Here is a 12,381-nt window from a genome sequence, read left to right as displayed (position 1 = left end):
TGGTTACCAGCGTGTGATTTGGTACATCTTATTATTTTTAACCATTCCACTTCTATCTTACTGAGTTTTAATTTGCATTCCCTGATGATTAACAGTGTTGAACTTCTTTTCATGTGTTTTTTGGCCCTTCCTAAATCTTTAGTGAAATCAGTCAACTCTTCAGTTGATTTTTTTTAATTTAGTTTTTTTTTTCTCTTTATAAAACATGTATGATAAATAGTCTTATTTTTGAGTTGAAAGAGTTCAAACCTTTATCATATATATGTTTGACAGATATTTTCTCTCCATCTTCGGCTTGCCTTTTCATTTTCTTAAATAGTGGTTTTTGAAGAAGAAAACTTTTTCAGGGTTTTTTGGGTTTTCTGCATATTCTTTTGCTAAATTTTTTTTTACATTAAGATAATTATAGATTCACAGGAATTATCCAAGTTTCTTTGAGTGGTTACATCTCATGTAAGTATGACACAACATCATCACCATTAAACTGACATTTGTACAATGTGTGTGAATAGTTCTGTGTCATTTTATCTTGTGTGTAGACTTGTGGAAGCACCACCCCGGTCAAGATACAGAACTATTCTATCACCACAAAGATCTTTCTTGTGCTACCCCCTTATAGTCACACCTATGTCCTCTCTCCCACCACTCCTAATTTCTGTCAACTGCAAATCTGCTCCATGTCTATAATTTTGTCATTTCAAGAATGTTATATAAATGCAATCACGCAGTATATGTTGTGTTGAGATTAGCTTTTTCGCTCAGCATATGCTCTTGATATTCGTCCAAGTTGCAGTTTGTATCAATAGTTCATTCCTATTGTTACTGCGCAGTATTCCATTGTATAAATTCGTGGCAGTTTGTTTAGTCATTCCCCAGTTGAAGGACCCTTTGTTTCAATTTTTGGCTATTACAAATAATACTGCTATTAACATTTATATACAGATTTTCATCTCTGTGGGATAAGTACCCAGGAGTGTAATTGCTAAAGTTGTATGGTAAGTGTGTATTTAGTTTTTAAAGCAACTCTTATCTAGAGTGGCCAGATATTATCCAGAGTGGCTGTATGATTTTGCATTCCCATTTGCCATTTACAAGTACTTGGTACTGTCATTTTTTGTATCAGTGTTTGTGAAAGTTATGTAGTGTCATTTTACTTGATCTGATATTAATATAGCACTGAGATTTTCTTTTTATTAGTGTTTGCATGGTATCTCTTTCCTTTTACTTTTACTCATATCGTCTCTGTTTTTATATTTAAAGTGGATCTCTTGGAGACATGATATAATTGAGTCCTGTAGACATCATATAGTTGGGTCTTGCTGTCAATCTCTGCCTTTTAATTGGTTTGATTATGATTAGAACATTTGTTCATTTGCTTAATATTACTATTGATATGGTTGACTTGAAATATATCATATGAGTATTGTTTGGGATGTTATGTGGAAGTTCTACAGGTGATGAGATGAAAACTCACATAGCCAGAGAACTGAGAGTGCTTGACATGACACCTTTATTACATCAGAGGGCCTGGAGGGGAGAGTTGAGATGAGAGTGGCTTGGGGACCGGGTCTTGTCTAACCTAAGCTCCCACAAGGGTCAATGGAAGAAGGGGGAGAAGCCCATGGGGGTCCCGGCCCTCACCTTTATTGTGAACCTCTGCTGAGGAGTGGGGTTTTCCCACAGATGCTGGGGATTGGCAGCTTTAAACTATGAAGTGCAAAGGGTAGAAGCAGGAAGGGCTATTTGGGGAAACTGAGGATGGCTTTTATCATCCAAACTTTATGGAAGTACATGCTTTGCTGGTTGCGGTTATGCCCAGGGCAGGGCTAACCGGAATGGTGCTCTAAAGGGGAACTTATGACTAGGCTAGGCAATATGATGAGGCGCCAAATATAATTCATTTGACGCCATTACAGTTTACTCTGTGGTGCCTCAGCATCGTTTCTTTGAGTAGTCAAGATATTTAGAGATACATTTAAGATGTTCATTCTGGTTCCGATGATCAGTCTAAATAGGGGTACTGTAATCATAATTAAAACCAGTCCTCTGACTAGTAATTTGGAGGCCTGGCAAGGCCAGTGTCCCCTGGTAGTGGGACTTAGCCATGAGAAAAGGTCCCAGGTGGGCTTGAAAATAGTGAAGGTTTGGGAGGAATTATATATTTTAACAAAGGTGTTGGAGATATTAATTATGTGCATCTGTTGCATCTTTTGTAAATTATATTTGACTTGCCCTGAGTTGTTGATATACATGCAGTAGGCCATGCTGCTATAGCATAGACTCCCCAGTGCTAGTCTGTTGTCAAGACCATTTGAGTACGGAGCTATACTGTTGTTGCTTGTAGCTCAGGGTCTGGTGTATCAGTTACATATGTTAGGCAATTGTAGCTGGCAAACGTTGATTGACCTGGAGGCTATCTATTTGTTGTGGTAGGAATGTGGCTCCCAGAGCATTTCTGGCAACCCTGGCAAGAACTCCCAGTCCTAATTATATGGGGGCCAGGAAGGCCCGTTTGGGCAAAAGGCTCCCTGCAAGGGTGCTGACTGTATTGCCGTATGTATACCAGTGCCATGAGTCTACAAACGGGGCCAGTCTCCATCTGGCAGAAGGAGCAAAAAAATTCAGGAAGTGTTGACCATCTATGTCAAGGCCACAGTAGAAGAGGATTAATCTATCCCTCAGAGCATAGATCTCTTGAAGAGCAATGTGATGATAGTATTGGTTCTGTGGCCATTTAGGGACATTGAGCCAAGGGGCCTAGGGGTTGGGGCAGTTACGGAATGTAAATAAGTGGTATATGAATTTAATGTGGCTGTCACAGTCTGGGTTTGTGTGACCCTCATCTTTCTATTAGGCAGATTTGTGAAGGGGCAGATTATAGCCACCTTGGGGTCATCTTGTAGCTTTAGGGGTGCCTAAGGGTGATTGACGTTTGTCCAAGACAGGGTATGATCTGGGGCCAGCTCGACAGAGTAGAGTACAAACTTTGGGGAATAGGCCTGTGCATGGTGATGGAATACCCAGCAGTTCTATTGTTATAGCTTATGGGCTGCTATTTGGGTTACGTACACGAAAACATTGTCAGTGGGTGAATATTTCTGAGAGGGTGAGTCGGGTATCACAGGGAGAAGGGTGAGGAAGGTGGAGGTGTGGATATAAGGTGGGGAGTAATCATGATACTGGGAGCAGGGAACCCCTTAATTGGGACTGTGAGGCAAGAATTTCTCTGCATTAGTATGCACTAGAAGAGGTGGTTAGAGAGGGGCTCTCCAGGTAGGCATGAGTCATCAACTGAATGGTTACGTAGACATTGTTTAACCAGTATGTATTTGCTCATCTCAGGGCAAGTTGACAGTGGTGGAGGGAGTGACTTACTGTTTTGCAGGCTGTAAGATACTGCTTGGGTCCGCTAGGCAGGCATTTGGCAAACTGTGCAGGGTGTAATTCCTCATCTGAGTCCCAGGGCTGCAAACAGTGTTGTAAGTCCTGTTCTTCAGCTACTGTAGTGGATTCGACTGGAGGTGAAGTCCTCTCAGGGATGAGATAATGGGCTGGGGCAGTGTCATCCGAGGTCACATAATAATTACCAGAGGGCAGCCCTGGCATGTGTCTTGCTCCCAAGTAGCAATCCATAAAGGATGGGGAATTTTTAAAGACCCTGTGCAACCCCAGTCATGATATCTCTTTAGGTTTTGTGAAATGGTTGTCATCATAGTGTTCTGTGACTTTTAGAAAGTCATCTAGGATGCACCTAGTGAAGGCTTTGGCTACAGGTTCCCACACAGTCACCTGCACTTCCCTGTAGAGAGCAATGAGCCATGCAGGTTTGGTTTGATTATACTCATGAGGCCATTGCTGCTGTATGAGAATCTTATTTAGGATATGCTGGGTTAAGAATCATTTATGCATTGGACCTATTTATGCCAGTGGGCCCATTTGATATATAGATTGGGTAGCTTTGAGTCATTAGCCATGCCCCATGGCATTTTGGGTGTGGGTGATTGAGGAACAACAGCCAACAATCTCCTCTAGGTACAGTTTTAGGATTAGCTGAGTTTTGTTTGAGCATTCCTGGGCCTGCATGGTGAGGCCTTGTAGGTCAGTAAGTAAGCTTATGACCCATGCAGCCAGTAAAAATACTAAAACCCAGAGCCAGGGTGGACATTGACATTGCACCAGTGGACGAGGACTGGCTTCTGGGAGTGCTGTTGTGTCATGTTTTATTGGTTTGTCTCTTTATATCTCAAACCTGTGATCTGTGTTAGAAAAGACCTTAGCCTTATCAGCTTGTGCTTCAGTTGGCTTGGGCTTCATCAAGTAACCCGTCACTCAGATGATAGTTGAAAAGTAAAGAGCACTCAAGGCAAGAATTCAACTTTTTTTTACTAAAGGAGCACATAAGGTTAAAGGAACAAGTTTACTGTGTAAAAATAGATACATTACCAAACCTGGGGACTTCTACTCTTCGAGATATAGTTGGATATGAGACCAGAAGACCCCTCCAATTTAAGTTACCGAGTATTTATAGAGCCTTGACTTAGGAAACATTCAGTTAAATCATATTTTATTTTTATGTTTGAACCACAGGTAATGTAGGTGGTAACCCATGGGTGAGTCAAAAACAAAAGAGGGTATTCATAGCATTATTAGAGATTAAAGCTTAACCTTGAATGTTTGCAAAACTTTACTGAAAATATTTCTACTGATTAAGCTATGAATTCTGTAAGAGCAATATAACACACCTTTTACTTATATAAAATCTAAGAATTAGAAGATAACTAGTACTTATATCTAACTTATTCATATAGTTTTCTTATTTCATTCTGTAATTAGTTTAGCCATTACATCATGCCCCTCACTTCCTCCTTTTTTACTTGGACTTGTTTAGCCTCTCCCTCAGTACAGTCTTCCAGTATACAACTCGAAGGGTATGGATCATCTGTCCCAGTTATTATAGTAAGGCCTTTTCAGTTTCTAGAATTCAGAAATTGTACTTGAATATTTTTGGGTAAAAGTTTTGTTAAATAGGCCTTTATAGCTGAAGGAATAACTGCTTCTTCACTATAAGTAATGAAAGCATCAGGTGGTATATGAGAGCAGCAAGGCTTCACATCTGCCAAATCCTTTCGTAGAGAGAAGTCAGCATCTTCATTATGAGATTCCTCAGTAGAGAGTTGTTTCCCTGTGCTGAGAGGTTGTATAATACTTGCTCTGTGTCTGGTGTTTGCTAGCTGGGTGTTGTATCTTGTAGGCACTCATGGCGGGTAAAAGGAGGTCGTTTTGTGATGAGGCTGGCATCTACCACACGTCGTTTTTCTTCACTTCTAAATATAACTCAGATCATTCCCCATTTGGGATCTATAATCTCAAATTCCTGGTGGCTCTGGCAGTGATGGGAAGTGGTCCCAGGTAATTAATGTGGGAGTGGGAGAATGATTTATCCCCACCCCGTGGAATGTGACCACATCTATGGGATACTAATATTTGATTTTGGAGCACAAGTCACAGCCTTTAGTAACTATGTGGGTCAGAGATGGGCCTAGAAGCAATTCCTTTTTATGTGTCCCCTCCACCAGGGCAGAGGAGCCCTTGAGTCCTGCAGTGCTATGGGCCCAGACTATTGGTAGGGGAAGCTTTGGGGGCCTGAGTGGGCAGTCTCTGAGGAACATGCCAGATATGCTGTGTAAGAATGAATTTTAGATAGATTATCAGTAGTGTCATTGGATAGTAATTCCAGTGTGGTGAGTCGAGCATGTGTAGAAATGGGTGAGGCTGTGTGCTTTTTGCAAATGTGGACCCCCCTCCCCCATGAGGGCCTTTGTTGCCTCAGAAAATTATTTTGTTTCCATTGCCTGACCCTTCTGCCAGCCCTTTGGCCACAGCCCAAGAATCAGTAAGGTTTCGGAGATTGGACAACTGGCAGCTGAGAGTATCCTGGAGGTATAACTGGACCATTCTCAGCTCTACGTGCTGTGCAGACCCCAAACAGCCATCTTGGATAGGTATACTATCTGAGGTCAGGAGATAGGCTGTGGCCCTCTAGCACGCTGCATTGCTTATGATGATAATGTTGCCAGCAGTGAGATATACCAACTCCCTTTCCAAGTCAGAGAGTTGGTCCGGAAGGGCTCCCCACTTGGCTAGATCTGTGGGCAAGGGACTAAGCATTGGGGAAGCCACATCCTCCTGCAGTTTGGGAAGTCCCTGTTTGTCAAGTTTAACCTTTTCCTGTATGTACCATTTCCATATCACTAGTGAGGCGTGTGGCCATAGTGAGTTTCTGCTGGGAATTCTCTCTCACCCATGGCGTTATGGGAGTCTGCTTGTGCAGGCCGACCAGTCGTGGTCCTGTAAGCACCTTCATTTTTTAGAAGAGCATGATAAGCAGCCGGGATTTGCCGTGCATAGACCAAGGACTCCAAGAGGCGTATTTGGAGATAGTGAAGACTTCTAATCTAAAATCCATTCCCAGTGGGACAGGGGCATGGCATGGGAAATGGTCTATTGTGCCAATACTAAGGTGCATTTTTGAGACTCTTCCCAGCTGAAAACTGCAGATGTACTTATGATTTTGTTTATGGGCTGTAGTGAGAGTGAGAGATATGGGAAGTGGACTTGTGTTTGACGGTGGTGGGAATCTTGCTGCCGTCAGGAGACCAGACGATGCCCAGGAATTTGACAGAGTGTTATGACCCTTGTATTTTATGGAGTGCAATTGCTCAGTCTCGCTTTTGTAAATGATATGTTAGTGTGCTAGGTCCTCTAGGAAGCCCTCTTTACAGTTTCCTCTTTGTCGGATTCAGCTATATAGTGCCATTAGTAAGCGGTTTTTAAAAGACTATGTTAAGGTCTTGGCAGCAACAGTTAGGATTTTTTTTTTCTTTTTTTAAAGATGATATTGGGAATAGGAGCAGGATTTGAACATTAAGGTGCATATAACTGATGGTTATTCATCCTTTATTGGTGGAGGCTTTAAGAACTGGCCGATGAGGGTTCTTCTTATATGGGGAGATGGTAGGTATAATGACTCCCTCTTTGAGGAGGTATTGCATTATAAGCCAGAGCCCCACAGTACCTTGTTTCAGGTGATATTGTGGTTTTTATCTCCTTGATTGGCAGGGGGAGTTCCACTGGGTTCCCATTGGTCCCTCAAGGGAGCCAATTAAGATTTGATCTTATTCCAGCCAACACATGAAAGCATCTGTACTTCTAGTGGGGAAAGTAAGAGCCAAAAGTGCAACCATTAGGGGTAGCTGTTTAATAAGAATTGTTCCAATAGTCACAACTCCCAGGGGGAGCAGGAGACTGGGTTTTTTATAGGCAGGAGAAAGAGGTGGTGGACCCCTGTTGGGTGGCCTCCTGGGCCTGATAAGCCAGGATCTGTGCCTCTGATGTGAATCCCCATCATATTCTGCCACTAAAGCTCCACCATACCCATAGCCTCACAGACAGTATGGTCTATGCTGATAAGATTGAGCAATGCTGTCCAGTAATTTGGGGAGAGGGAGAATCCCCATAAGAAAATTTTCCACTGTTGGTGTCAGAGTAGGGGTGGCCTGAGGTTTGGAGATGAACTGTGGGTCTCTTTTTTCTGAATTCTCAAAAAATGCTATGCACATTGCATCATCTCAGTCTTTTTAAGTAACAATGGGGCCTCATTAATTGTTTGCCAGTGGGCATCTGTGTTATACCCACTGTGGATGGCTGTGTCTTTTTTTTTTTTTTTTTAAGTCAATAGGGGAGGGGCTCAGAGTCTTTAATGATATTAGCCAATTGCTTTATTTCCTGGGGGTAACTAATAATTTGGACCCATGTTGAAATACCCTTAGTGACTAGTCAGCTGCCATTTCTCCCTTCTGAACAAAATCCGTAAGAATGGTTTGAATTTCTAGTCTGGTAATATTTCTAGTTTCAGTTTCATTATCCTCCCTATCCAGGGTTCATTTGATCTTATAGGTTGTTACCAGAAAAATTTGGGAGTCCCTTCGCTCTGTCTCATGTTCTGCTGCTTCTCTTTCCAGGGTGTCCCAATGGATTTCAGAGGGGTTGGGGCCGCAGCTATTAATGCCAGGATTGTCAGATCATTGAGCAAGGCTCCAAGATCCAGGACTCCTAAGACTAGCATTTTAGCATACTGATAACGATGCAGAGCTCAGCAAAGCCCAGGTACCTTGGGCTTGTCTTTCATTTCTTCGGTAGTTGGTAAACCTCACTGGGGCTTGTGGTAGTTTGGAGCTGTTATGTACCCCAGAAAAGGCCGTGTTCTTTTAATCCATTCCTGTGGGTGGTACCTTTTGGTTAGGTTATTTCAATTGAGATGTGACCCAGCCCATTCAAAGTGGGTCTTAATCCTTTTACTGGAGTCCTATATTAGAGGACAGGAGAGATGAAAGCAAGAGAAGCACAGAGAAAGAAAAAGCCCCAGAGAAGCTAAGAGAGGACCCACAGAGAGCTCATGGAGGAGTCCACTGGAACCAGAAGCTAAAAGCAATGAAACCTGGGAGCAAAGGACCAGCAGATGCCAGCCATGTGTCTTCCCATGTGATAGACGTGTCCTAGATGCCAGCAGCCTGTCTTCAGAGTTCAAGTATCATCCTGTTGATGCCTTAATTTAGACATTTTCACGGCCTAAGAACTGTAAATTGTAAGTTAATAAATCCCTTTTGTAAAAGCCAGCCCATTTCTGGTATATTACATTCTGCAGCTTCACCAAACTGAAACAGAACTCTTAGGTGGAGCCAGCACAATGTGCATGGGTTCCTTGCATTTGCCCATGAGATCTTTGGCCTATTGTGACCAAAAAACTGGACTCTCTGTAGCCCACAGTTCAGGTGATGAAAAGTGAAAGCAGCAATATGAGGATTGTAAACCCTTGCTTCCCTTTGTTAAAGGTGCCGTGTTGTCCTGGTTGAGAGTATGCCCCCTCCCTGTGTGTTCTGGCAGGGGAAATAGTTCCTGAACCCAGAGGATGGTATCCTACCCTTGGATAGGATTTGGCAGACACAGCTCAGAGAACTAACCAACAGAAGCTCTCATCTCAATACTGTGCCATTCTTGGGCCTCTGGGTGATTTGGCAGACACAGCTGACAGGAGGCCTGTGAGTCCTTACCCCATGGGTGTCCTATGGCACATAGACCTGGTAATGGCCTTTTCTGTATCTTTGTGTGTCTTCACAGGACAACAACCAATTAACTTATACCAAATTTTCACTGGTTTCACCTAGTCCTGTGCACCTTTACAGGGAGTGCTAGAGATCCTTGTCCCCCTTCTTGCCCCACTAAGGCAGGCAGCTGAATTAAGCAGTGTCCAGGGAGCCAGCCCATGCCTCTCTGCAGGCCTTTAATAGATCCACAGACAGACACAGAAGGGAGCCATATAAAGTGGTGCCAATGAATGCCAGCAAATGGTGGAGCCTTCCCAAATGGTGCTAAACACTTAAGACAGCCCAGAGCAGACTAAATGCATTCCCACCTGGCTGCTCTCAGTCAGTGCCAAATCATTCTGCTTGCCCACCAATTATTTTGTATGCTATCTGGAAGTTCTTTGGGTGAAGAAACGTAAACTCAGATAGTCAACAGCCAGGAATGCAAGCAAAGATGGCTTTATTAGATCAAATGGCCTGGAGGGGGAGAGGGAAGAATGAAGTTGGTAGGGGGCCAGGGCTTACCCAACCTAGGTTCCCACCGAGGTCAGTGGAGGATGGAGGGGGAATGCATCTGTGTCCCCAGCCCTTGTCTATCTGGCCCATGGAGGGGTAGTGGGGTTTTCCCATGGATGCTGGGGACTGGCAGTTTTAAACTTTGCGGCACAAAGGGCAGAAGTGGTGAGGGCCTTTTGGGGACACTGAGGGCAGTTCTTTTATCGTTCAAGCCATACAGAGGCACATGCCTTGCTAGTTGCTGTTACACCCAAGGCAGGAACTAATTGGAGTGGTGGCTCAAACGGGGAATGTATAACTAGCCCAGGCATGATGATGAAGTACAAAATACAGTTTATTTTACACCATTATAAGTATTTGCTAACTATTTTTCCTGTCTATTTCTTCCTGTTTTTCTTCTTTCAATCTTAAACTTATTATAGTATACCTTCAAGTAATATTTTATCACTTCACAAAAGTTAGAAGAATCTTAGAATACCTTTCTTCCGTTTTCTTTCATCTTTTGTGCTGTTTTATCATACATTTTACTTATTATATATGTTATAAATCCCAAATACATTGTTATCATTTTTGTTTTCAATTTTCAATTGTCTTTTGAAAAGAGTTCTAAAAGTTTCCTCATGTTCCCAGTTTATGGTGTTCTTTCTTTGTATAGATCTAAGTTTCCATCTGGTATCGTTTTTCTTCTTTCTGAAGAATTTCTTTAAACTCTTTTGGTAATACACATAAGGTGATGTGAAATATTTTCAGCTTTGGTTGTTTGAAAACGTATTTGCTAGGTTGACTTTTTCTCTCAGTTTTTAAAAGTGTCACTTCATTGTCTTCTGGCATGCATAATTTCTGATAAAAAGTTGGCTTTCATTTTATTTTTGTTCCTCCACATATTATGTCTTTTTTCACTCTACTTAAGATTTTCTCTTTGTCACTAGTTTTTAAAAATTTGATTGTAATATACTTTAGTATGAATTTCTTCATATTTCTTCAGCTTGGCATTCATTTAGCTTTAGATCTGTGGGTTTATATGCATCATCAAAATTGAAATATTGTGGCCATTATTTAACTATTTTCTTCTATCCTCCTCCTCTTTTTCCTCTGGAAACCCAGTCATACACATGTTGGACTGCTTAATATTATCCCACAGGTCATTGATGCTCTGTTTATAAATTCGCCAGTCTGTTGATGTTATTTATCTTTTCTTATTTGGTATCTACTGTTACTAATTATTTCCAGTGTTTTCTTGTTTGTTGGTTGGTTGGTTGGTTTGCTTTCTCTTTTCAGATATTTTATTTTTATATCTAGAATTTCAGTGTGGAGCTTTTTGTAACTTTTTTTTTCCTATTCTCATCATATCCATGGTTTTTCCGTCTTCTTAAATACATGGAGTATAATTGCTGTTTTAATGACCCTAACTGCCAATTTTATCCCATGTGTCATTTCTTATTCTATTGCAATTGGTTGATTTTTCTCTCTAAAGAGTTATATATCCTGCTTCTATTCCTACCTGGTAATTTTTAATTCTGTGCTTGATGTCCTTTTTTTCCGTTGTTGAGTGCTGGGATTTCTGATATTCTTTTAAATATTTGGGGGCCATTTCTGCAATGCAGTTAAGATACTTGGAATTAGTTTGATCCTTTCAAGATTTGCTTTTAAACTTTCCTGGATTCAGAGCTCGCTTTAGTCTAGCAGTAATTAGGCAGTTCCCTTCTGATATTAGGAGGCCTTTCAACCTTGGCTGGCAAGATCAGAAATATTCCATCTCTGTGTGTGCCTTAGTGATTTTTCAGCCTACTCCTTTCCAGTAGTTCCTTCCCCAACCTTGGGTAGTTTCCTTACATGCATGCACAAATCAGTGCTCAGCCAAAGACTCAAAGAGAACCTTCTGCAGATCTCTAAGATGCACTCTCTCCATAGAACTCTTCTCTGATATTTTACCCCACAAATACTAGTTGTTATAGCTTTCCTAAACCTCCAATTCTGTGTCCTCACTTACTGAGCCTGCCAGGCTCTATTTTGGAAGTCCTTTATATGCTATCTTTTGAGAACTTAGCAATTATCTGTGATTATCTTAGGCCTCATGTTATTTGTTTCCCTATTTTCAAGAATCCCTGTTTTGCATTGCCTGTTGTCCAATGTCTAAAAGCTATTCTTTCATATATTTTGCATGGTTTTCTAGATGTACGTTATAGTGGGTTAAATGAGTTCCTTGGCCATAGCCAGCAATGGACATTCCTTGGAAATCCCCTCTTTGAAGCCCAATAGGTTGTCCTATGTTAAAGTTCACTATTACTTGGGTTTGTGATTCAGGGATTTAAGGAGATTGGTCCTTTTATAGCAGAAGAAAATATATACTGTTGTCACTCTCCCCATAAAGCGAAAATGAGCCTGTTTAGCATGCCACTTCTGAACTGTGCATTCTGTCACATTCAAAGCCAGTGAAGCCCATGCAACTCAGTCAAGTTCTAAATCATTTCCAATTTACAGGATACTGCTTTACAAAACCAGAATTGATCTTCACATTGGAAAAAGGAGAGGACCCATGTTTATTAGAGGAAGAATTTCTAAACAGGAGTTATACAGGTGAGTTATTTAGTACTGGCAGAAGGTATCCAAGGAATTCAGACCCAAAGTGATCAATAGAAGTGGCAGTTTCATTTTTCAGTACCTTCCTTGTAGAAGCCTTTATTGGCATTTTAGAAATAAAGTATCCAGTAAAATGTGGAAG

At 41.5% G+C, this 12,381-nt stretch overlaps 2 protein-coding genes across 2 annotated transcripts in view; both read left to right on the top strand.

Annotated features, from left to right (window-relative positions):
- Positions 1-12,381, top strand: part of LOC119505042 (zinc finger protein 510-like) — a 122,963-nt gene that overhangs the window by 788 nt on the left and 109,794 nt on the right. The gene's annotated exons all lie outside the window — the stretch shown is intronic.
- LOC119505041 (zinc finger protein 782-like) overlaps positions 1-12,381 on the top strand; it is a 32,332-nt gene that overhangs the window by 8,780 nt on the left and 11,171 nt on the right. Inside the window, exon 5 of the mRNA XM_037797738.1 lies at positions 12,141-12,236. Within this exon, the coding sequence (XP_037653666.1) occupies positions 12,141-12,236 (96 nt within the window). The remainder of the gene's footprint in view (positions 1-12,140; positions 12,237-12,381) is intronic.

The sequence above is a fragment of the Choloepus didactylus genome, chromosome 10 (genome assembly GCF_015220235.1).
Source record: "Choloepus didactylus isolate mChoDid1 chromosome 10, mChoDid1.pri, whole genome shotgun sequence".
NCBI lineage: Eukaryota > Metazoa > Chordata > Mammalia > Pilosa > Megalonychidae > Choloepus > Choloepus didactylus.
This window is presented reverse-complemented; position numbering and strand designations above follow the sequence as displayed.